This window comes from Erpetoichthys calabaricus, chromosome 4, assembly GCF_900747795.2.
Source record: "Erpetoichthys calabaricus chromosome 4, fErpCal1.3, whole genome shotgun sequence".
In the NCBI taxonomy this organism is placed as follows: Eukaryota; Metazoa; Chordata; class Cladistia; order Polypteriformes; family Polypteridae; genus Erpetoichthys; species Erpetoichthys calabaricus.
The window spans coordinates 63,456,315-63,483,556 of record NC_041397.2 but is presented as its reverse complement, the minus strand read 5'-3'; the positions used below and the strand labels follow the sequence as shown (position 1 = coordinate 63,483,556).

Genomic DNA, 27,242 nt, shown 5'->3' with positions numbered 1-27,242 from the left:
GCGCGGAGCCTGAGAAGAGGCAGCCAATTGACTCTTGGGAACTCTTCGTCTGTGCCCAATCCGCAGCTAAACAAAAATGGATTACGCCCAATCAGAAGATTCGCGCCGTTATAGGGTACGAACATCCAATCCGTGGAATTTATCCGGAGACACCCTTCCAATCAGAGTGCAGAAGCGTCCCCAGACGAGCCAATCAGAGTAGCCGCGGCGGCGTGTCCGATGTGAGAGGTCGCTGGGCCCGCCGGCTTTCCTTCCCCGCTCTTGGCAGCTTTCGGTCTCTTTTTTTCGGCTCTCACAGCAATGGCGGAGCAGCAGCAGTTCCAGCTCTTACTGGGCAACCTGATGAGCCCTGACAACAATGTCAGGAAGCAGTCCGAGGTACGGAATCGTTCTCTCCGCACTTTTTGTTTAATAGAGCCGGGAAAGAAGATGAGAAAAGCGTGAAAAAGAAGAAAATCGCGCTGGTTTAGGCGGCGTGTGGCCGGCCCTCTGGCCCCACGTGTGAGCCGGGGTGTAGCGTGAACAGCATGGATGTGTGGGTGGCGGTAGCTACTGATAGGGTGAATCAGGAAGTGTACAGTGGACGCCCTCCAAAGAAAACTAATGTAATAAGTGTTTAAGCGGTGATCCAGTATTCAGTGAAAGGACCCTCCAGTTTATAAAGGGTGCGCGTATACTTCTTTAAAAGTAGTCTCTGCTGTAATGATGATTTTTATTTTTTTTTAACTGATACCCCGAGCGGATGCCCTCTTATAAAAGTAGCGAAGGGAACCTGTGTGTTTGAGCGCTTTGGGGGGTGGACTCCCTTGGCGTCAACAGAATCCGTGTAGACTGCCAAGTGATGGTTGAATTTACCATTACAAACTTTAAATTCCCGCGTTTTCTATCAGGAAAGTTTACTCGTGCTGTTAACAGATAACTTCTAATTATTGTTTCCCCGCGGGGTGGTGGGTTATTGGACTGGACTTCTCGCGCCCAGAAGCTTTAAATATGTTAGGGTGTTGAAGGCGTCGCCGGTCACGTGCCCCTTGAAGCGCGAGATGCTGAAGAGGTTATGAATGCCGGTCTAGCAACTCGCAGTCCATGGGGAGCTGGGGCGTGCGCATATAGACCCGCTTTTGTTTCCCTTCCATACGTGGGATCTCAAAGTACAGACAGAACGTATGTCAAGTGTCGCTAGGAAGTCGTACTCATTAGAAAGAGGTCCTAATTAGTACCCCCGCCTCCCCGTGAACATTTTTGTGTATTGCCAGAAAAATGTGATTGGTTCACGATTTTGTATGCATTAGGTCTCAATCCATTTTAACTCCAATAATAGCATAAATATAGAAATGTTCAAACGTTTTAAGACGATATATAATCCCGTTTTGTTTACGTTTCTTGTATTTTTATTGTTTTTTTTTTATTATTATTGGTTCCATTATTGTGTTGCATAGTGCTAAGTGGCACGGATACTTTGGCACCTTGGATGAGGTGTCTTCATTTGCAGGTGTCCTGACGTTTCAACTACCATATCCATTTCAGTTTTATTTTTTATATTTCAAACATTTATGATTTTGTAAGTTTCTATTATCCATTTTTTATTTTTAGTTGGACTAGGAGATGCTTATTTGGTGCATAACATTTTTAAAGTGTAAATGGTGCTGTGTTGCATTGAAATTAAGGCTGCTTTGATTAAGTTTTTTAGGGCCGATAACTGTTGTGTGTTACTAAATTTTGCTTTTTTTATGCTTTTAAATTTTTAATCCTCCCCCAGCTACTAAGCTTCTGCATTATCAGTCATGTAGAAACCATATGTTCTATATTTAAGTGGTAATTAAACTGCAGACCACACATGTTACCTGTTAATTTATCAACAAAATGAAATTCTGTAGGCTTATTATTTATTGACTATGAAAATAATATGAAAATAAAAATTGCCTTAAAAATTGCCCTAATAAAACATGTAAAAAATGTATCCAAATGTGAAATTCAGGCACAAGACAGCCTTAGTGATTGGTTGAGAATCGCAGACATCCAGGAGAGGCTCGGAGTAGATCCACTGCCCCTCCGCATCAAGAGGAGCCAATTGAGGTGGTTCCAGTATCTGATACGGATGCTTCTTGGACCACCTCCCTTTGGAGGTTTCATGGGCCTGACCAGCAGGGAGGAGACCCAGGGCTTGGTAGGAGGATTATATCTCCCAGATGGCCTGGGAATGCCTTGGAATCCCACTTTATGACTTGACAAGTGTGGCTGGAGAAAAGGACGTATGGGCCTTACTGCTAAGACTGTTGCCAAGGTGACCCGGCTTTGGATAAGCGGTGGAAAATGAATGAATGAATGAAAGAAAGATGTAGAAAGCAGCAGAGACATAAAAAACAAAGGTGCAGACTCACAGGACAAGCACAATCAATAGATTAATAAATATATATTGTGTAGAAATAGCTAATTAAGTACAAGTGAGCTTAAACAATATTAAGTATTTAGTCTGGGATATTGGGGGAAAACATTGAATTGCCCAGTAGCAGCAGGAGGATAAGATCTCCAGAGGTGGTGCTTAGTACACTGAGGAAGAATGAACTTATGGTTAAAAGTGTTCTGAGACAGTGCCTCCTGGAGGGGCTGGGGCAATTTTCATGACAACATCCAAATTTGCAGCCATTCTCTTTTCTGAAACAGCTCTTGGTGTGACCTGGGTTAGCCCTGTGATGGTGCAGGCTTTCCTAATAGGTTTGTTGAGGAAATTTTTGTTGTTTTGCTAGGAGACCGCAGTGTGGAATACACTGCCAATTAATGGACTGGTAAAACATTTCCAACAGATTTCAGCTCCATAATGTTCCTGCTATAAAAGTCGTCTTGTAATTACAAGCCACAATTCTAATAATGTTTATCAATAAGATATAAGGCTAACATGCTTTACAAGTTTACACATTAAATTGACACATTTGGCTCACAAGCCTATTGTTTACTAAGCATAGAGGGCAAACGTTTATCTGTTCTTTTTCTAATTAAGTGTGAGCTTCTGTACTAAAAGCAAGCTAGTTCACGGTCTACACTTGGATAAGGAGTCTGTTTTAATTGCAGTACAAAATGGAAAGGCCTGAAGTCAGTTCTCTTAACTTATGCCAAAGATGTGCGCTTCTTTTCTTACACTGCCATTCCTGTCCATGATCAGCATGATTCCTCAGATTCTTCGTTTGTCAGCTGTGAAAAGGGTTAACAGGTTAACACACTGAGCAATTTCAGTTCATTTCTTTTTTCATTCTGTATTAGTATGTAAAACATGAAACATCAAAAAGATGAACCTCTCGTCAGTTTGTGGGGTTCAAAACATGCATGTTCCTTATTCCTCATCTCTGTAGTCTACAACAACATTTATTTATATAGCACATTTTCATACAAAAAAGTAGCTCAAAGTGCTTTACATAATGAAGAAAAGAAAAATAAAAGACTAAGTAAGAAATTAAAATGAGACAACATTAGATAACATAGAATAAGAGTAAGGTCCGATGGCCAGGGAGGACAGAAAAAAACAAAACAAAAAAACAAAACTCCAGACGGCTGGAGAAAAAAATAAAATCTGCAGGGGTTCCAGGCCATGAGACCGCCCAGTCCCCTCTGGGCATTCTACCTAACAGAAATGAAATAGTCCTCTTTGTATTTAAGGTTCTCACGGAAGGACTTGATGATGATGGTCACGCAGACTTCTGGCTTTTAATCCATCAATGTTGGAACATCACGGTGCTTTGAATAGATGGTGGTGACGCAAGCCGCCACCACAAAGAAACCGGAAAAAGAAACCGAAGAGAGAGTAGGGGTTAGTACGGATTTTAGAGCCACCATGAATAGTTATTATAATGAATATGCATTGTACTTCCTGTAGTGCATTCATTGGTTGTCAGCTGTTATGTAAACAGTTGTAAATGCGACAGCCTTATAGTTTGGTACACATAATCAGCTCTTGGGCACTAACTTACAGGTAAGTTTCAATATTACAGTGAGTTTAAAAATAAATTATTACATTTTGAATTTTTGCATTCTGCATTACATTACTTTACACCCTTTGAGGTCTTTTACAATTTATTTAAGAATTATTTTTTGGAAAGGTGGGGATGACGTTTGTTGTCATCCAAGAAAGGACAGCCTTCTATCTAAAGGGCATCTACTTTTCACTATGCGCAGTGAACACCATTGCGGGATATTGCCAGTGTCTGTAAACTTGAGGGGTGTAATTGCATTCCTCAAGATGACTAGAAGAGCAGCACCCATTTCATTTTCTTATGGGGACTAATTTAGACTGGTCCTGTCAAGTCCTACAAGTGACAAGTGTTCCTAGTTTGAGCTGTTCCACCAGGAGGATGTCTGTAAACACTCCAGTCCAAATTATTCATTATATTAAGTGTCCCTCACAATTATAATCGACTTAACAAAGTTAAATGCATTAATTCTTTGCAGTTCTGCAATTCTCAAACATGCAGATATGAACTGTTTCTAGTTTATATAGGTTGCATCCTTGCACATGGAGGTATTAACGGATAGAAAGTCTAAAAAGATTAATAACTGTAACATTGTAAACCAATTGCTAGGAAAATCTTTGGATACTATCCCTTTGCACATTTTGACTCACAATTCTTGGCATTTAGTCTAGGCAAAAGTACCATGGAGAGAATGTAACAGAGAAAAGTCAACATGATATAATTTTATGCATTCTGAGCAGCAAAGAAATAGAAATAGGTGAAGCTCTACAAGAAAACGAATGTTAAAAATAGTCCTGAGGAAAGAAGTGGGACATTACAAGACAGTCCCAGATACAGTATATAATTACAACTGACCTTTTATCGTAATTTGGAACAAAACTGTATTTAAAAGGCTTTGCTAGTTTAACATCAGTACCACATAATGGCAATTGTATAAAAGATCAACAAATAATTTGAGAAAGCACATTATTTCTTTGAGTGGCATGTACCTCATTTAGAAATGCTCATGTATATTCTTAAAATGTTTGCCCAAATATGTGAGTGTATGTACAGTGGTGTGAAAAACTATTTGCCCCCTTCCTGATTTCTTATTCTCTTGCATGTTTGTCACATAAAATGTTTCTGATCATCAAACACATTTAACCATTAGTCAAATATAACACAAGTAAACACAAAATGCAGTTTGTAAATGGTGGTTTTTATTATTTAGGGAGAAAAAAAAATCCAAACCTACATGGCCCTGTGTGAAAAAGTAATTGCCCCCTGAACCTAATAACTGGTTGGGCCACCCTTAGCAGCAATAACTGCAATCAAGCGTTTGCGATAATTTGCAATGAGTCTTTTACAGCGCTCTGGAGGAATTTTGGCCCACTCATCTTTGCAAAATTGTTGTAATTCAGCTTTATTTGAGGGTTTTCTAGCATGAACCGCCTTTTTAAGGTCATGCCATAGCATCTCAATTGGATTCAGGTCAGGACTTTGACTAGGCCACTCCAAAGTCTTCATTTTGTTTTTCTTCAGCCATTCAGAGGTGGATTTGCTGGTGTGTTTTGGGTCATTGTCCTGTTGCAGCACCCAAGATCGCTTCAGCTTGAGTTGACGAACAGATGGCCGGACATTCTCCTTCAGGATTTTTTGGTAGACAGTAGAATTCATGGTTCCATCTATCACAGCAAGCCTTCCAGGTCCTGAAGCAGCAAAACAACCCCAGACCATCACACTACCACCACCATATTTTACTGTTGGTATGATGTTCTTTTTCTGAAATGCTGTGTTCCTTTTACGCCAGATGTAACGGGACATTTGCCTTCCAAAAAGTTCAATTTTTGTCTCATCAGTCCACAAGGTATTTTCCCAAAAGTCTTGGCAATCATTGAGATGTTTCTTAGCAAAATTGAGACGAGCCCTAATGTTCTTTTTGCTTAACAGTGGTTTGCGTCTTGGAAATCTGCCATGCAGGCCGTTTTTGCCCAGTCTCTTTCTTATGGTGGAGTCGTGAACACTGACCTTAATTGAGGCAAGTGAGGCCTGCAGTTCTTTAGACGTTGTCCTGGGGTCTTTTGTGACCTCTCGGATGAGTCGTCTCTGCGCTCTTGGGGTAATTTTGGTCGGCCGGCCACTCCTGGGAAGGTTCACCACTGTTCCATGTTTTTGCCATTTGTGGATAATGGCTCACTGTGGTTCGCTGGAGTCCCAAAGCTTTAGAAATGGCTTTATAACCTTTACCAGACTGATAGATCTCAATTACTTCTGTTCTCATTTGTTCCTGAATTTCTTTGGATCTTGGCATGATGTCTAGCTTTTGAGGTGCTTTTGGTCTACTTCTCTGTGTCAGGCAGATTTTGATTGAAACAGGTGTGGCAGTAATCAGGCCTGGGGGTGGCTACGGAAATTGAACTCAGGTGTGATACACCACAGTTAGGTTATTTTTTAACAAGGGGGCAATTCCTTTTTCACACAGGGCCATGTAGGTTTGGATTTTTTTTCTCCCTAAATAATAAAAACCATCATTTAAAAACTGCATTTTGTGTTTACTTGTGTTATATTTGACTAATGGTTAAATGTGTTTGATGATCAGAAACATTTTGTGTGACAAAAATGCAAAAGAATAAGAAATCAGGAAAGGGGCAAATAGTTTTTCACACCACTGTATGTATGTGTGTATGTATGTGTGTGTGTGTGTGTGTGTGTGTGTGTGTATATGTGTGTGTATATATATATATATAATATATATATATATATATATATATATATATATAATACATAATTTGCATCATTAACCAATTAAAAGCAAACTAAACAGTAATAAGTGAGTCAGATTGATACAATTTCCAAATGTCACAAAGATATGGAACTTTTTTTTTTTTAAATTTCAAAAGTTTTATTTTTTTACAGTTGTCCAAACCTTAATGTAATAATGAAGCTGACAAGTTTGATTTCATGAAGGAAATTATTTCAGAACTACTGTAAATTTAGTAATGAAGTATGTAATTTTGACCGTCCTGCTAACTGGCATAATTGCAGTACTTTATGCTTTGAAGCACTAAATTTATTTTGGTATTAACAATTGGAGCAATTCATTTCATCACCAGCGTAGGCAGTCTGAATAGCTACTTCGCCTGAAACTTGCCTTAACTTCACACATGTTCGCACTGCCAGCATGTACAGTCCTATATATGTCGTGCATGCCACATTTCTGTCACGACTACGAACTGTATAAACTGATTAGTAAATGGATGCTTAAAGCACATCTATGGATGTGTTCGAAATAATCAAAAAATGAATGCAAAGCCTCTGTTCCTTTCTATAGTCTCTATAGAACACAATATTAAAAAGCAATTCACTTCTCCATCATTTTGTCCCCTCTTACAACATCGTGACACTAGTTAATAATAATACATTTTATTCATAGTTGAGCGATTAAAACTGTCATCTAAACAGTCACATCATTATGCTCACAAAGCATGCATGAAGCTATTTATGAATGGACTCCATAATTGGATAAAAGTGGTTATAATGAAAGACTGTCTTTGTGTTTTGGCATTTTTTATTTTTATAAAGTATGTTTTCCCATAGTCACTTCCTGACATTCTTCTGTCTTGAAGACAATGCATATTTAGACATGATGTCTGTTTTTCTTTTCGACATGTGATGCCGTGCTATATCTTCACCATCATCATCCTCATCACAGTGAGCCATTTTTATATATAGTTCTTATTCAAGTTTTTCTTGTGTATTACCTTATCTTATGGAGTAATTTGTCCACTTGCAATCACGTACGAGTCCAGCATCGACTGTCATTCGGTACTACCGATACTGGAAAAAAGCCAGAACCATTGTTTTTGGAACACTTTTGTCAACTGGTACCAAAAGCATCCGTTCATGTGACATCCCTAATGCTATGTAATATGTGCATAAAATGTACTTTGTGTGTTATTGTGTCGTTCAGTGTGCATATTTTCTAGCCACCTGCAGTTATTAAAGTGATGTTATGCATATGAGGCAAATTAGGCTGAACAAAATATCTGAATTTTTCCTCCGGTGCCAATGCACCTGTTGCATTACAACTGCTGCCGTTCGCTTGCAGAACTGAGCGCTATCTAGGGATTAGAATCCAATTTATGTAAAAAAAGGTCTTATTCAAATGAAAATGGGACATTCAACTGTCAAAGGGCAGTTTGTTTTATCTGCACTAATTTTGTTACTCCACTCACTATGCAAAACTGCAGTGTTTTACAGATCTGTTTTTTGTGCTTCGCTTCCACAAAGAGCCTTTTCGTAATTTTGAATGGTTAGTTTTTCTTCATTAGAAAAAACAGCCAGACCCCATCACAATGTAGTCCCCCCCCCCAACTCCAGTTCACCATACTGCAATTTGATCGTCAAATCTCCCCAAGTGTTTCTAATGTGCTCTAAAGGTATTGTTTGGCATCTGATTTAGCGCCAAATCTGAGATCCCTAACTTTTGTTTAATATTAAGGCCTAGTCATTAATGCAAATGGAATTGTCGTAATTCTGATTTTCCTTTTATTACAACACTTAAAGCCCCCACTTTAAAAAGCCTTATTTGCCAGCGTGCCATATCCTACAATTATTCTATATCTTATGTGGTTTTTGGCTTGACGCATAATACAAGTCCACCTTTGACCTGCCTGCCTCTTTCCTGTTCTTTGGCTTTGCACCTTTTTCTTACCCGTACTAACTAAGCTGCATTCCTCCTGATCTTAAACCTCTCTGCCTGTGGCTGTTTAGCACAAAAGCACTATGACTCAGCCCATCCCTTAGATCTTTCTACGGATATCCTATGTGCCCTCATAAAAAACGTTTTTTCCCTGGTCTCCACACCAACCCTGCTTCCCATTCACTATAGTTGACTGTGCAGCAGCAAATGTGTCATGGTGTGTTTGTATCACAGGATGCCAGCCGAGTGTTGCAAGTAGGACCCATGCAACAGTGTTCATCATGATTTGCCCATGCAAAGGTGTTTATGTAAAAAAAAAAAAAAAAAAGAAAGGTGAAAATATTAATAATAATGTAGTGAAACACGCTGCCAGCACATATGGTTTGTAACGATTTCAGCTGAAAATCATTGAAAGTGAGAGTTAACCGCATTTTTCTTTTTAAATAGTGACTGATTTTTAGAGCAATAAAGACTGACATATGCTTAATGTGTTCATACATTTATTCACGCAAGTTAATTTAGTCTAAAAGAAAGCAGGCAGCTTCAGTGTATTTAATTCTCCTTCTGTCTTACAGATGAGGTGTTCAAAGTTTGGGCCAACAATAAGGGGGAAAAAATTGTTAGTAATTGGCCAAGCAAGTTTTTTTTCCCCCAATGGTTCATGAATTTTTGTTGCTTGCTGATATTGTTTTCCAAACACTAGAATGCATGTTTTCAGTGTTGATTTATATAAACTAGCATCTTTACCAATTGCTCAAGTAGATCAATTGAATGTATTAGTGGAAGTATTCTAACAGTCAGTGAATGATTTGTAGTATTACTTAGTAGATGACATTTGCAATGGATAAGCAACGTACGTTTGAATGATTTAACAATAAAGTACAATAATAACTAAAGTAGAGCACATGATTTTTTTTTATGTTTTAGTTAGTCCTAAGACTAGATGTAAAGTAAGACTACAAAAACCAAAGCTGTTTGACAGGTGTAGATCCAAGACGAGAACAGAAGGCTAGAAAGTCTAAATAGTCCCTGGATGTTGGTGAAAAACTACGTTTTTAAGAATTACCTGTTGCGCTTGTCCAGCAACTGCAATTTAAAGTATGTTGGATACAATTGTTCAGTACTTTGGAGCAGTAAATTTCTCATTTCTTCACCTAAATGTCAAAAATTACTTTTAAATGGTCAGCTATATAAATTAAGAAATATGAAATTTTTGGTCAGTAATAGTGCCATCCCTTAGGATTCAACCTGCTGAGTTTAGAATATTACTGCCAATAAATGTTTACTTAAGATCTCTAATTAAATTACAAGAATGTACAGAATAAAGAGACCTTCCTCGAAAATGTGATGAAGACAGACATTTTTGCTGATTTATACTTGATTGAATTCGATCCTTTTTATTTTGACTTGCAGTTGGCATGACTAAATGTGTTGATTTATTTAAAACCTAAAGTTTGTGGTAAGAAAGATTAGGACAGAAATGGATGGGCACAATGCTAAAGAAATATTGTAGATATGTTAACATGCTGATGTACATCTTTGTACATGATGTTTTTAATGTAGTTTATATTTAGTTGTGTAGAAAAATGGCTTTGATAGCATTTAACTTAAATGCACCTCTGTGCACTTGACCTAAATATGTTTTTTCTTACCTTTTAGGAAGCCTATGAAAACATTCCAGGACAGACTAAGGTCACGTTTCTTCTTCAGACCATCAGGGATGCTGCAGCTGCTGAGGAGGTAAGTGGACAAGAGTAACAAAACAGATTTGCAGTTAGGATGAACTGATGTCGCTATTGTCAACTAATTTATAGTATTTTTGGGACATTTTAGAATACTTCATTTACACTTTGTATGTTCATCTATTTTGTAAGCATGCTTTTTTCAACACAAGTTTGGGTAGGAGTGCAGTTTCTGGTGTAACGTAGTCTTAAATTGCAAAAAATCCAACACAGGCACAAGTGCTCACAGTGAGCCTAGTTATTCAACAGTAAACATACATAATGCAAATTGGAAGAAATCTGAGGGATAATAGAAAGAAATTAAAAATATTTTTAGGTTTTGCTTTGGTTTATATTTATCCTCATTGACTTTGAATGCTGTGTGTATAAAAGCCTTTTAGTGATGACCATAATGAGTTTAACACTAGAATTCCTGAATCCTGGCCCATCTTAAATCCATTTACACCTCTCCATCAGCATCTTTTGTTTTGTAAATGTGTCGATCAGCAAAAGCAGCCAGCATCCTGCTATCCCATTCCCCCCACTGCCGGATCTCATCTCAGGCAGAAAGCTCTCCCAGCTCAAGCCAAGACTCCTGATGTGCATGTGTGGTGCCTGGAGTTGTATCGGGTAAATAATATATCGTAATTTGGAATACATACATTTCATGTGTGTTCCGTGTCTACAACGATCTGTGTAAATTTTAGGATGAAGTGCAAGGCAGGAATTGTTGAACACATAACTAAAAAAAAGAAAACAGTCTTCATATTTTTATAATAATTGACAAAATGTAGATGTGTATAATGTGTGAAGAGTGAAGTCCAAATTTCAAATAAACACTTTCACAAAAGGTACAAGTATAACAAAGCCAAATGTGCTTTTATTCAAGAATATAACCATCACTTAGCTCCTGGACAGTCTGAGGTGCAACCTGGTGCCATCGGATGGACCAAAACATAATGTCCCAGAGCTGTCCTATTGGATTTAGGTGAGGCGAGAGTGTGGCCTAGTCAATTGTATCAATTCCTTCATCTTCCAGGAACTGCCTGCATACTCTCGCCACATGAGGCAGGGCATTGTCGTGCACCAGGAGGAACCCAGGACCCACTGCACCACCATAGGGTCTGAAAATGGGTCCAAGGATTTCATCCCGATACCTAATGGCAGTCAAGGTGCCGTTTTCTAGCCTGTTGAGGTCTATGCGTCCCTCCACGGATATGCCTCCCCAGACCATCACTGACCCACCACCAAACCCGTCATGCTGATCGATGTTACAGGCAGCATAACGTTCTCCACGGCTTCTCCAGACCCTTTCACGTCTGTTAAATGTGCTCAGGGTAAACCTGCTCTCATCTGTGAAAAGTACAGGATGCCAGTAGTGGGCCTGCCAATTCTGGTATTCTATGGCAAATGCCATTCGAGCTCCATGGTGCCGGGTAGTGAGCACAGGGCCCACTAGAAGAAGTCGGGCCCTCAGGCCACCGTCCTGAAGTCTTTCTGATTGTTTGGTCAGAGACATTCACACCAGTGGCCTGCTGGAGGTCATTTTGTAGGGCTCTGGCAGTGTTCATCCTGTTCCTCCTTGCCCAAAGGAGCTGATACCGGTCCTGCTGATGGGTTAAGGACCTTCTATGACCGTGTCCAACTCTCCTAGAGTAACTGCTTGTCTCCTGGAATCTCCTCCATGCCCTTGAGACTGTGCTGGGAGATGCAGCAAACCTTCTGGCAATGGCACGTATTGATGTGCCATCCTGGAGAAGTTGGACTACCTGTGCAACCTCTGTAGGGTCCAGGGGCCTCATGTATAATGCCGTGCGTAGAACTCACACTATAACATGGCGTAAGCACAAAAGAGGGAATGTGCGTACGCACAGAAAAATTTAGATGCAGGAATCTGTGCGTAAGCAAACTTTCACGTTCTTCCACTACATAAATTTCGATCAGCATGAAAAGTAACGCACGTGCATGCGCCTTCTGTCCCGCCCCAATTCCTCCTAGAATTATGCCTCTTTGAATATGCAAATCGATATAAATAGCCTTCTGTGATAAGACAACGGGGGAAAATATAAGAATTTCAGCGAATACCAAGTGGAGGCAAAGGAAAAACATACTATTTGTTGGTTTAAACAGTGGTATAATCAACAAAAGAAAGTTGATCGAGTGACATAGTGTCGGAGAAACTCGAAAGCTCAAGTTCACAGTCGCACAGTGCCCGAAATAAAAAAAGAAGTTGTCACATATCAAAGTCGGCGTGAAAAGGCGACTACCAGCGGACCGTCTGAGTGTCATATGAAAGCTTATTAGGGTGCAGAGAAAAAAAATAGGCACACAGTGGGGGAAAAAAGCACGAAATGTCAACTTTAATCTCGAAATTTCCAATTTAATCACGTAGTTTATTTTGTCATTAAAGTAGAACATCATAAACTTCATCTTAAAATCGTTTATTTTACTAGTTTCTCAAGTAGCATGTTAAATGCTTTGTTCTGTGTTTGATCTTCTGTGTGCTCAATGTGTGTGAATCACTACGTGCTTCCATTCTTTCTCTTTCTCCGACAGGACACAGAATCCATTACATTCGTGATATTACAGCTCTCTGAATAATTAAAATACTGAGATGTATATGTGATATCTTTTTCATGATGATAGGAATGAAAGCATGTTATTAAACATGGGAACACGGTGGCGCAGTGTGATTGTTCATATCTCACGCAAGAGGCTTGCTGCTCCATGTGCGACCTTCGATGAAATAATTTATTACAGAAGTACTGTCTCTTTCAAACGTACTAACCTCCAATTCCTGTCCTTACTTTTCTTTCTCCAAATACCCAATTGCCACACAATCTGCTCTGTAATAGACGTTAAGCCATCTGTAAGCTTAGAACGCCGATTCTTCAAAACTTTTAAGGAACATTGAAATATCTTCGTAGTTACATGTTTAATTATTCTATCCGTCTATCCTTCCAGTGTTGCGTCAGCACCAGCAATAATACAGCGCAAGGCAGGAGCTATCCGTGAACTAGCTAGCGCTGTGGCACCGTGTCCTCACATGTTTAATTATTAACAATACAGATTATTTAAATGAAGTTAAAGTTTTATCTGTATACTATAAGCAACATATTTTGCTGCATTTCATCTTAAAAATATCGTCATCATACGCGCTTTATAAAGTGGCGCAGTTTGTGCAATATTTTAACTGTAGTGCAAGTTTACAGTGAGGTAATTGTACTTATAAGTACAAACAGTTCTACAAGGAGCACTTGATGGACTGATTGCGTTTATAGTTCTTGGGATGAAACTGTTTCTGAAACGTGAGGAAACAGGAAAGGCTTTGACGCGTTGTGGCTGAGGTAGTCTGTGCTTGAAACTGTATACCGATAATTCTCTTTCCGATCAGCTGCTGCTGTGATTCCACACTCAGATACAGTGATATAAATACTCCCGAGTGGTGCAGCGAGAGTAATATGGAAAAAGATGATCCGCTGTGGCAACCCTTAATGGGAGCAGCTGAAAGAAGAAGATGCAGTGTGCGTAACAACGCTAAATCAGTTATGGTATTTGGAATACTATGGCTATTCCCTGGACCATTATATTGCTACAGGTTAATTACAATCAGATGCATTACACTAATAAACAATATGCAGTTAATTTCAGTGTATTTATAAAGCCACGTCAGGAATGTGGGTCTAAGAAAGAAAGGGTAACCACACAGGAACAGTAGCACTGCTTTGACACTGGGTGCCGCCAGTCTGCAAAACCGAGCGGAGAAATTGCGAACGCCAGGGTATGAGGTACCATGGAAATGTGCTTGGCTTTACGCCAAGTTTAGGCTTTATACATCGCGATTTGAGCGTGGAAATGTTCCTACGCAACATTTCTCTGCGTACGCACTGTTTATACTTGAGGCCCCAGGTGTTGCCTCATGCTACCATTAGTAATACTGACTGTAGCCAAATGTAAAACTAGTGAAATAAACTGTCAAAGATGACCTATTAAACCATCCCTGTTTTGGGGTCATCTCATTGTTGCCCCTCTAATGCACCTGTTGTTAATTTCATTAATGCCAAAGAAGCTGAAATTGATTAACAACGCCCTCTGCTACTTAACTGACCAGATCAATATCCCAGAAGTTTCATTGACTTGATGCTATACTCTGATTAAAAAGTATTCCTTTAACTTTTTTGAACTGTATATGTAAATAAAATCCAACGTTTGTCTGTCAAGTAGTTCCCTCGTGAAAAATGAACACTAGAATTACCAGAGCCTACGAAAAAACTCGTAGATCCGGCCCACCTTAAATTGCTTCTTAAAACCGTTCTCACCTCTCCACCAGCGTCTTTTGTCATCTAAATGTACTGATAAAGACAAGCTGCAAACAGCCGGCTATTCCATCCCCCCACCGACTTAGAACGTAAACGAACTTTTTCCAGCTCATGTCTTGATTGATTATCTGGGAGTGGAGTTTTAGAGTGGAAATAATAAATCGTTATTTGGAACACACGCATTTCATGTGTGTTGCGTTTCTACAGTAATCTGTGTAAACACATTGTTAAAACAGAAACTTTTTTTATATTCTAGTAACAAAATGTAGGCATAAACTATATAATGTATGAAGCCTGAAGTCCAAATATCAAAGAAACACTTTCACAAAAGGTACAAAAAAAAAATGCCGCTGCCAAAAAAAGCCGCCTTAGTGTGCGACATTGACACTTGTTTACTATAACTGCCGCCGTGGCGCAACAGTATCAGTGGCAATCAGAAGGTCACGAGTTCGATCCTGCATGACTCCCTTTTGTGAAGTGTTCTTATTTTTACTGTTTTAGAATAAAAAGATACATTTGATTTCAGTCTGTAACAGCTGGTGTAATTTATGATATTTGTAAAGGTTAGCTTTATTTATTTATTTTTTTTAATTCACTTTTCATTCTCTGTCGCGTTCAGGATCCTTCCCTAGCCCACCTGACACTGCTGTTATCACATAAAGACGTGCTATAGCTCTGCAGTTTATCACGATACATACGACCACGTGTTTTTTTTCTCCACAATCTTGCCAGTCTCCACATGTTGCTGTATGCTGTTTCTTTTGTACTCCAGGACATGCAGAGGAAAGCATAGTAAAGAGCAGTCACTTCAGCGCTATATGCAATCATCAGACACTCCCCATCTGACACTGCTGTTTTCACATAAAGACTCGCTATAGCTCTGCAGTGTACTTGTGACTGCATTGTCATACCAATGCTTGCGAACTGAAGTGTCTGCATGCACTTTTCGTGGCATTACACACGTATTTTTTGAGCATGCCCATGTAGCTCAAACACAGGAACATATGTTGATGTAAAAGTATAACAAAACAAGTGCACTTTTATTCAAGACTATAACCGAAGAAAAAAGAAAGCAAGTTACAGTAGGCGGTTGATATGACAGCTTGCGTGGTGCAATGCTAAGAACTGCTGGTTTCCATTCCGTGCTATATAACTGTTAACATTTGAATCTGATGATTGCATATAGCGCTGTCTTATTCAGTGTGCGCAAGAACATGCAGGTGGCCAGTTGCTGCATGCTACAACGCACATTTTAAAAAAAGAAAGAGACAAATATATGTGACGTTTTGAAGAAATCATTTTATGCCGCGAATAGTACCAATCAGAAAACATTGTCAAAGTAATGCAATATTATTTGAAAACGAACAGCGTCAGGTTGGGTGTGAAGTTATACTGGCACTGTTTGAGTCAGATCAGAAGCTGAATAAGCTGAACAAGCTCCTGTTCTGACTCTAAGTAAAAAGCATAAATTAATCAACAGAAATAACCGCAATCGACATTTTAAACTTAACGATTTACAGTGCATACCAATTTATAAATTTTATGTCCATTTGAGGAAAAAAAAAACACTTTGTCTAAAGCTGGGAATCGAACTCGCGTCTCTGTAGCATGGCAGGGTTGCTGTGGTCCAAGTCAGCAAATCTTAGCGTTAAGCCACGGAAAGAGTTATTTTATCCTTAAACCTTTTGTGAAAGTGTTTATTTGATGTTTGGACTTCAGGCTTCGCACATTCTATAGTTTATGCCTACATTTTGTAACATTTATTACTAAAATATGAAAATGTTTCTGTTTTAGCAATGTGTTTACACAGATTACTGTAGAAACGGAACACACATGAAATGCGTGTATTCCAAATAACGATCTATTATTTCCATTCTAAAACTCCAGCAGCTCAGTCACTCCCAGATAATCAAACAAGAAATGAGCTGCGAAAACTTAGTGAACGTTCTGCGACGGTGGGGGATGGAATAGCCAGCTACTTGCTGCTCGTCTTAATCGGCACATTTAGAAGACAAAAGAGAGGTGAGAACGGTTTTAAGGTGGGCCGGATTTATGAGTTTTTTCGTAGACTCTGGTAATGCTAGTGTTAACGGATTTAGATTGGGGTTTTTTCAATAATTTGCTTGGACATTCCGGTTGATTTTGTGACTTCTCTCATCGCACTTTGTATCATAGTTCGATTCCTGCAGCGATTTATTAGCGCAAATCCAAGAGACAGGCTGCGGGCCGAGGAGGAAGCGTGATGTCAGGCGTGGGGAGCTAGGCAGTGCCCTCCTCAGTCACACGCCAGTCTCCATTCGAGTTGGTGTACGTGTTGGAACGTACTTTGCCTCTGCTTAGCAAGCGATGCCTGTTTATCATCTAGAGATTGTTAAGGAGTAACATTTCATATTTTTGAGAGAGAGATCACAGCTACGTGTGTTTTACACGGTACCTGCTGATTGCCAGAGATATCAAGGCCACATGCTCTTCTCCCCACGTGGGGTACGTTCTCCCGTCAGAGCTCAACACAATCAGATACAGTGCCAATCTTTGACGTTGGACCATACCTACCTTCCACTTGGCCAGAGATGCCTTCTCAACTTTTTACGTTTTTGGTAAAGAGATCACAGCTACATTCTCGCCCCTGATAACAAAACCAAAAATGTTGTATATGAAGAAGCCCTTGGATATGAAATTTACCAATATAAATTCTTCTCAATACAAATTAGTTTTTTTTTTTTTTTTGAGTTTTATCGTTTGGCCTGTTTAACTCTTAGGGCAAATTTTTTTTGTTTCTTTACTCCCAGGGCTGAATATTTTTCCAAAAACTCACTTTTTTTAAAAAAAAAAAAAAAGAACACAAAGCAATGGTATAACACATCCAATCAACAAAAATATTTATTTTTGACAAATGTTACTGTCTTGTGCATTGTTTGAGCCTGCATACTATATGATTTCATATACATGTTACACAGCAAAATATGATATTGCTCAAAGCAGCCATTTGCATGCATTGCCTCATTGCACTGCTTACAATATGTGTTGCACTGGTGCCTCCATTTCAGTTGTCTGTTGCTGCACACAACAGTCAGGTTTGTATTTTTTGTCCTCCTATGCAGCAGGAAAGTGGTGCTCAGTCAGCCTGTCTGGCACTGCTCTTTGTGATGGCCTTCCTCGCGTTGCCAAACGTGCTGCAACATACTCTTCCAGCAAGCTGTCAACAACCTTCTTGTGGAAATCTGCTGCAGTCATAGTGCTATCACTGTTTACCTGCTTGAACAATATACACACACAGTGTGGTACCACTTGGTGGACTTATGGCCGTAAGCGTATGACCCCAGCATCTGATCCAGTCGATCAACTCCAGCCATTTTACAGTTATACTCCTCAAGTGCAACCAGCTTGTCCAGCTTCCTACCTTCTGGGTTTCCCTTTTGACGAATAACTTTCTCACATATATTGTTAGTGTGTACTGTAGAGACAAAAGTCACCTGTTTGACATCGTGCCATGCCACTGCCACCAAGTTTTCCGCCCGCATGAAAACCAGATTGTCCCCTCTTCATCTTCAGCCTGTCTGGCTTCAGCTATGAAGCCATGTGTCTCCTGTTCACCCTCACTGTGCCACAAGCTTCTCTAATTCCCCTGCTCTGTAGCTCCATGAACAATTCTGGTGATGTATAAAAATTGTCCATGTACACAACATGACCCAAATGTTTATAGCCCTGAAGCAGCTCCAGCACAAACTGACTTGTCAAGGGACAGTTCTGTCCTTGAAAGGAATAATTTCCTGTATATGTGGTTATTTTCAGGCAGAAACCAGTGTTTGCTTCTGCCAGTGCAAAATCCTTTATGCCATACATTGTGGGCTTGTCTGGCATATACTGGTGGGGGGAAAAAAAGGCGTCCGTTGTATTTTACCATAGATTCAACCACAGACGAGTCACGGCCAGGCTGATAAAATTGTTTATATGTTGGTTCCACAATGTCAAGCAGGGGCTGCACTTTATACATGGGATTATAGCCTGGCTCACCCCTTGGGATTTGCTTCTGGTTATCACAGAAGTGAATAAAACTTTACAGGAGCACGTACCTATCACGCGGCATAACTTGTCCAAAGCCACCAGGAGACAAAGCACATTTGGACCAATGCTCTCTGAAGTTGTATCGCCAGTCTAGTCCCATCTCTATTTGTAATGCCACAAAGCCCTTCATCTCGTCTTTTGTTGTGGGTTTCCACTTTGAAAAACGAGAATGTGGTGCAAGCGCAGCCCGCGATTCAAAAAATTGCTCTGCATACCTGTTTGTCTCATCTGACAGTAGCTGAAAGGCAGCTGCAGGAAAGAACAGCCTGAAGTAGTCCAGCGGTTGGTAATCTGTCGTGTCCATCACGTGCCTTGCTGTCTTGTGAAGTCTGGTAGCCAGTTTGGCTCCCATAGATCAATGTCTGGGTATTCCTCCCACATGAACCTTACCGTAGGTGCATCAGTTGTGCGAATGCTCTCAGCTGGCAGCCAATCAGCTGGGGCAGCATTGGCTGGTGTATGATCAGCTGATGCCAGTTCCTCATTTTCTTCCTCAATCTCCTGATCACTCTCAACAAAATCAGATTCTGAAAAATCGTCTGCTGAGTATTTTTGTTTTCTGCATTCACTTTACTCCCTCGTGAGATGTCGATACCATCTTGCCTTTGTTTACATTTCTGGTGGTCGGAGACACAAACACAGAATTCAATGGATGTTCTTCTGAGTGGGCTTTCTTTATTGCATGCGTGCTGTCTGTCTGACGAACCAAACCCTCGGCTCCTATCCTTCCTTTTTCTTTCTCCTCCTAACCAATCACCACACGATAAACGTCTTTGTGAAATTAAAACTAGTTACAAACTTAGATCACGGAGTGTTCAGAACTTTAAAAAAAATCTTCGTTATACATGTTTAATTATGCCATCCATTCAGGGTTGCGCCCATCCCAGCAAGCATTGTGTACGAGGCAGGAGCAATTCCTGAACGCCAGCACATTGCAGGGTGAATACGAGCAAAACATACACTAGCAGGGTCAATATAGCCTAACAAAACCCTACATCCTACATGACTTTGAAAGGAAACTGAAGCATGGCAAGTAAACCCACCAGAAAACATGCAAATTCAAGGCGGGGAACACCCGGGACCCCCTTGATGCGAGGCAGCTGTGCAACCTCCACGCCACTGTGCCCCCACATGATTAATACATGCTTTAATGCATTTCATCATGAAAATTATATCAAGTATTTATCTTAGCATTCTAAATGTTCAGGGAGCAGGAATATCATGAAGTGAATGTATTCTGTGTGGAGATTGCTGCTGGCGCTGCCTCAGTACAAGAGAAAGTCAGTTTAACAAGCACGTACCGATTTAACATGGCTCGGGGAACACCTAACACAAATCACTTAAAGTACTACATAATTTATGACGGGGTTTAAAAAAATCTAATCAATTACATATTCATTTTATGATGAAGTTTAGTTTACAATTTTCTACTTTAATGACAAATTACGAGAATAAAGTCAACATGTCGACTTTAATCTTGACATAAACTGCGAGCATCAAGCGGAAATGTCAAGAATAAAGTCAACATGTTGTCACACTATTACGCAGTACCCAGGTACATTACATTGTATTGAAGAAAAATGAAACAAGTACAACTTGGCTTGCACTATTATCCAGTAGTATAGAAACAGTATTCACAGATTTGAACATAATGGTCCACATCCAACCTTTTAAAACCGAAGTATCTCCAAGCAACGGACGTGACTCCTTTTTTTTGGCAAAAGTTCTTCTATGTCATCATGTTCAACTTTTTCATCTGCTACAGCTTCAGTTTCGGAATGTTCTCTGTCCATTTTCACTGTGCAATACCTACACTACCACATGTACTCCGTTGCATGCCTATTTAGCTGTGTAGCAGTGAAAAAGAGCCCCCGCGAAACACCTCCACTAACACATGTACTACGTTGTATCTGTTTAGCGGTGTAGCAGTGAAAAAGGCCCCCTCTTAAACAGTTTCCCGCTGTGCCACGTTCCAAACGTTGTTTAGGCAATTTAAACCGGTGTTGCGGTATAAGAAAAATCCATATCATAACAAAAATAAAAAACGTTTTTTGGTATGAACCGGTATACCACCCAGCACTAATTCTGCCCAACACTGTGGATATGGATGGCTGATGGTAAGTGAATAGATACTGTAGTATCATAATAGACAATAACCCATTAGTGTTCCTCTTTAATTCTGAATTGCATTTTTTTTTTCGCACACTAATACTGAAGCTTTGGGCATCCCAGTTTAACAGCAGATTCAGTCATGTAACTATATCTAGTAATTCTGTATGTTAATAACTTATATTCTAAAGGGTCTCTAAGCTTTCCTTTGCTACACTAGTTATTTTATGTATCTGAAAGCTTGTGTGAATGTTGGATTTTTTTTTTAATTGCAACAGTGGTCGGTGTTATCACTTTGACCTACAGTAAGCACCCTCATTTAAATAGAATTTATTTGGAAAGAAAGAAAAAGAATTTGATATGCGAAGTACTAATTGATTACGTTGAAATTATAACTGATTTACATTTTTGCAGAAATGCCTTGCAGTTTATACAATTTTTTATTTTTATTTTTTATTTATTTATTTTCCCTTTAAGGTTAAACAGATGGCAGCAGTCCTTTTACGGCGTTTGTTTTCCTCTGCCTTTGATGAGATCTACCCTATCCTTTCAACGGATTTGCAAAATGTCATCAGAAGTGAATTGTTGTTGGGCATTCAAATGGAAGGATCTCCTAACATCCGAAAGAAAATCTGTGATATTGCTGCTGAGCTTGCTCGAAACTTAATAGGTACTGTAATCAAAATCTAGTTTAGTTTTTTTCATGTTTTATATGCTAAAGAGAGTGCCCTTCACCTCAATTTAGTTGTTTTATTTTAACAATACAGTTTTATTAGCCAGATTAGAAATGTTTAATACTATTATACCTGAAAGGATTTACTTTATCACATACTCCTTTTCTAATTAAATTGCTATTTATTAGCATAGTTTCACATTGTTTTATTAGATAATTTAATTTGATAAAAGTTTGTGAGGCTGTCAGATTATCTTAAAATTATGTAATGTTCATAGTGAAGATAAGTATACTGGAAATACTAGGTGCTTCAGTGTACATTTGTAATTAAAATGTTTCCCCTCATAGATCATTTGTAAAGCATAAACATCTAAAGAATCATGCAGTGTCGCTTAAAATACACATTTGAAAGCTCAAACAAATATGATAGCTCTACACAAAAAACAGGATTGTCCAAGTTCAGAAAATGATGTGATCTAAACTAAAGTAGAGCCAATAACTGCATGTAAACCCTGACAAATTTGCTTGTGGTTGTTCAAATACATTTAGACAGTCATTAGTATTTTTTTTTTTCAGCTTTGCTTCTTTTTGTTCCTAGAAGTCAGTAGACTTTGTGTTACTGTCGGTCTGTTTTATATAAATTGAGGCACTGTAAGTCTGTCATTGTTTCACAAATAAAACGACTGAGTGCACTACATATTTCATTATAATGATCGTCAGGTATTTAATTCACGTTATAAATTATTTAACAAAACTTTATTCATGGCAACTAAGAAAAAATGTTTAACAATAAGTTAGCTTGTCTGTCAGCAAACCACAATAGAGGGCAAAATTTGAAAATTAAGGAAAAGAAGCTTAAGTGTTAGAAACTTAACAGTATGGGATTCCAGTTGAGTTCTGCTGACAGGAACAAATGTAAATTAGGTGATCCAAGTATATTTTTTATACTAACTGTTTTAGACAAAGTGTCTCAAGTCAGCAGAGAACTAATAAGTAGACCCTATGCTTACTGAGCATTGCAGACACTGGAAAGATGTGTGATTTGAAAAATGGTAATGTTTGAAGTTGCTGTAGTAATAAAAGAAAATATGATGGTTAATTTTCATTGTAATTCGAAAAGAAACCAACTTTTTGCTTATTAGATCTGTAAAATAAAGCTGCAGTAACACGGAAGCATACTATGAATACCCCTCAACTCGCTAAGATTATGTAAATATAGTCTATGTTGTCTGCATGTTGCTGTAAAAGTTGCATGGTCTTAAACGTTAATACACATTTTTCAATAGTTGTATCTTTCAACTGTAGCCTTTGCTATTGTCTGCTAAGTCTGTCTAGATGATAAAGTTATGGATTGTTACTTAATTTTTTTTTTTTTTTGTGTAATGGCCAAATCTGCACAGTGATGGACACTAGAGTATATTTATTTACATATCTAGTTAGCCCATTTTGAATCCATTTCAGATAGTCTGTGTATTAGTATTTGTAATATGCAAATAATGAGAGTAGAATTTTTTAATCAACCAAAACTACAGCTGCAGTGGCATGTTTGTTTGAAGCAAAAAAGCTTCAGTTGCTATAGTTGCAGGAAGGACAAATCGCGAGAGCAGTCTTCTAGCAAGCAAGAATTGGTACAAATTCTCAACAATTTAATAAATTGGACCAAGATGCTAACCAAAAATCACATTAAAAAAAAGTACTTACATACTGAAAATAATCCACTGTGCTTTTTTTTGTTTGTTTTTTTTTTTCTTTTTGGCTAAACAAATCTTTTATTAAAATGAAACAACACTAGCAGTGTACGTTTGTAGTGTAGCTCTCCAAAAAGCAGTTTGTCTTTTTCTCCCACCCTTCAGTCTTTTCTCCTTCTTAACATATTTTCCTACCCTTTTTTCATCTTTTAACTATCCACCACCTTCTAAATTATCTTACAACTTTTCTTTATGCATTCCACTCCTTTCTTCTTGGTTCCCCTCTCTTCACAACTCTTTTGTCCTCTTATTCTGATCTAAAGCCACACAGGTTTTTGTTCATTTTTAGAATCAGATGACTTAAAATTTTTTTAAATGTAGCCCTACTCTCCTTGCGCTAATAACAAGTCATGTAATTCTAAACATCCTTTCAGAGGCTGTTGAGGCAGTTGCCAGGGTATTGCTATGTACATTTTTCAACAGTTAATCAGCTTTGTTAAGAAAATAGAGCATAAGATATTTGACAAATGAGAACACTTGGTGTCCTCAAGTACATGATTCCTCCTTAAATCTGAAAGAATGTTGTTGGATCTACTATGTCAATGTTTTTGTGGATTTTGAAGACCTGGATTAGGTCCCCAAGGAGTCTCCTCTGCTCAAGTCTAAACAGGTTTACTTCTCTGAGTCTGTCAGAGTAGGACATGTCTTTAAGTGCTGGGGCACTTGGTTGCACTTCTGTCCACAGCTTCAAGTGCTGCTTTGTCTGTCTTGTAACGTGGAGCCAAGAACTGCACACAGTACTCCAGATGCTATCTTAGAAGTGCATTATATAGTTTGAGAAGAACATCCATTGACTTAAATTCAACAGTTTTTATAATATAACCTAACATTTTATTTGCCTTCTGAATTATTTCTGTGCATTGCTTAGCTGATTAAAATATTCTGTCAACATATACCCCTTAATGTGTAGCACTTCACACTTTTCTATATTAAACTGCGTTTTCCAGGTATCCGCATAGTTCTGAAGCTTGTCCAGGTCTTTTTGATTTTTTTGCTGCCTCCTGTCTTCCGTTCCTCCAGTTGTGGGAATTTGATAAGTTTACTAACTATACCCAAATCTGTGTCATTAAAATACATCAGAAAAAATAGTCCAGGCATAGACCCCTGAGGGACTCCATTGTTGACCTTGCTCCTTGTGGAGCATTCTCCTCTTATCTGTACTCTGTCTCCTGCAGGTTAACCAAGTAGAAATCCAGTTTTGTTGGTTACCTCTGATGCCTACTGTTTCTAGTTTCAGAATAAATCTTTGGTGTGGGACCGTATCAAATACTTTTTGAAAGTCTAGGTTAAATATTTTGTATGCTTTGTTTTTATCAACTAAACTGGTTGCTGCTTCAAAAAATAAGATGGGTTGGCAGGAAGTTACTTTCTGTTTTCAGTTGATTTATCTGTAGGTCGGGCTCACTTTTTTTTTTTGTGTGTGTGTGTGTGTGTCTTCCTTAGTCTCCCCAACCCAGTCTAGTTAAAATGTTAGCAAACCTTGGGTGTAGTCTGACATTTAGGCTGGGGGCCAGACGAACCTTAAAACTGTAGTGCTACATTTCTGCATTATATTCCAAGTCAAATACCATACATTGTAATATAAAGTTACAATGTAATAGAAATCTCACACACATTGGCACATTTAAAACTCAGAAATTAGTAGTAAAACAAGGTAAAACAAGTACCAAAAAGCTCCTTTTTCAATTTGTTTACTTGTAATTGTGGTAAAATAATTACATGTTGTAACTTACTATTAAAAAAAAAAAAAAAAATGTTTCGTGTAACATACAGGTGCATTCAGGGTAGTGCTGGGCGATATAACCAAAATTCTATATCACGGTATTTTTCAAAAATGTACCAGTTTCACGGTATTGGACGGTATTTCTTTTCCCCATGCATGAGTGGATGTTAACCACATTTTCCACTGCAATTACTGGCTAAGAATAACCTATTCCACTGTCATGAGAATTGTACATTGTAGAAAAAAACATTTTAATGTGCATACAAGTATTAATACACGTTTACATGGCCCCATAAAGTGATAGTTTTCAAGGGGGTGGCACTAATGAAGAGAAGGAATCACATTGCATGACAGATGCAGTCAAAATATAGAACCTTTTTATTGAACAACTAGTCATTTAGCCCGTTACAATAACGGGCGCTAGAACAGTAGTGCATACACATTAGTAGGAACAGTCTATATTAAATGGCAAGGGACTTTGACCTCATTCTTTTTGTTGGTCGTATTTTTCTTTCTTTCAGCCTTTCTTTTGTTGATGTTTACTTGCTGAGCTGACCGTTCTTCGTGGGCTGCCGCCGTGTATTGTGTGTCTTTAATTTTCTGTGACAGTAATACTGTCTTGTACGGCTCTATTCAATAAGGGCGCGCACAAAAAGGCGAGCTTCAAAAGGGCGACCTCAATTGAGCGCGGCCTTTTGAGGCTCGCCTTTTTGTGCGCGCCCTTATTGAAGGATACCGTCTTGTACGTCCGCTGGCTTGTACGTCCGTAATATACCTTTAATTTTCTCTGGCGGTAATACAGGCGTGCGCATCGGTAATATGCCTTTAATGTTCTCTGACAGTAATACTGGCTTGTATGTGGCTGTAATATGCGTCACTGTATTGTGTACCTTTAATTTCCTCTCGCAGTAATACTGGTTTGTATTTCCGTAAAACGCCTCTAACTTTCTCTGACAGTAATATCGCACATCGCACCGTGCCCCGTGCATGCGCACTTCATCAGAAGACACCCACACACGGACACCTGGACGCACATAGGGATTTTATATATATATAGATGTTTGCAAACAACAAACTAAAATGTTGACAACATATTTTCAACCATCCAAAGAGGCATTTAAACTTAGTAAAATACCAAGAAGTGCTTGTCAAAAGTTGTATTGCACTGAACATGTCTTAGAAAAGGGAATAAATAGTAAATATTTTTTCTAAACCAGCTACACTTTAATGTTAACAATCTCTGTCCACTGACATGTTAAAGTGACTTTTTAAACAACTTTCCATCATTAAACTGTATAATATTTAAACTAATAAATAATAACAATAAAATAGTGCAACTTCCAGCAATAATACTATTACTTCCAAGACTTCAAGCTTAGGTGCATTACACAGTACAGTAATCCCTCGCTATATCGCGCTTCGCCTTTCGCGGCTTCACTCCATCGCGGATTTTATATGTAAGCATATTTAAATATATATCGCGGATTTTTTGCTGGTTCGCGGATTTCTGCGGACAATAGGTCTTTTAATTTCTGGTACATGCTTCCTCAGTTGGTTTGCCCAGTTGATTTCATACAAGGGACACTATTGGCAGATGGCTGAGAAGCTACCCAACTTACTTTTCTCTGTCTCTCTTGCGCTGACTTTCTCTGATCCTGACGTAGGGGGATTGAGCAGGGGGGCTGTACGCACACCTAGACGATACGGACGCTCGTCTAAAAATGCTGAAAGATTATCTTCACGTGGCTATCTTTTGTGCAGCTGCTTCCTGAAACGACATGCTGCACGGTGCTTCGCATACTTAAAAGCTCGAAGGGCACGTATTGATTTTTGCTTGAAAAACAAACTCTGTCTGTCTCTATCTATCTCTCTCTCTCTCTCTCTCTCTCTCTCTCTCTCTCTCTCTCTCTCTCTCTCTCTCTCTCTCTCTCTCTCTCTCTCTCTCTCTCTCTCTCTCTCTCTCTCTCTTGTCTGCTCCTGACAGAGGGGGTGTGAGCTGCCGCCTTCAACAGCTTTGTGCTGCGGTGCTTCGCATACTTAAGCCAAACAGCCCTATTGATTTGTTTGCTTTTCTCTATCTCTGTGACTTTATATGCACCTGACGCGCACTCCTTTGAAGAGGAAGATATGTTTGCATTCTTTTAATTGTGAGACGGAACTGTCATCTCTGTCTTGTCATGGAGCACAGTTTAAACTTTTGAAAAAGAGACAAATGTTTGTTTGCAGTGTTTGAATAACGTTCCT

General features: G+C 38.9%; 1 protein-coding gene across 1 annotated transcript in view; it reads left to right on the top strand.

Annotated features, from left to right (window-relative positions):
* Positions 1-212: 212 nt before the first annotated feature.
* Positions 213-27,242, top strand: part of kpnb3 (karyopherin (importin) beta 3) — a 110,813-nt gene continuing 83,783 nt past the window's right edge. The window contains exons 1-3 of the mRNA XM_028799540.2: positions 213-378; positions 10,300-10,380; positions 21,332-21,524. Coding sequence (XP_028655373.1) covers positions 301-378; positions 10,300-10,380; positions 21,332-21,524 — 352 coding nt within the window. The 5' untranslated portion in view covers positions 213-300. The remainder of the gene's footprint in view (positions 379-10,299; positions 10,381-21,331; positions 21,525-27,242) is intronic.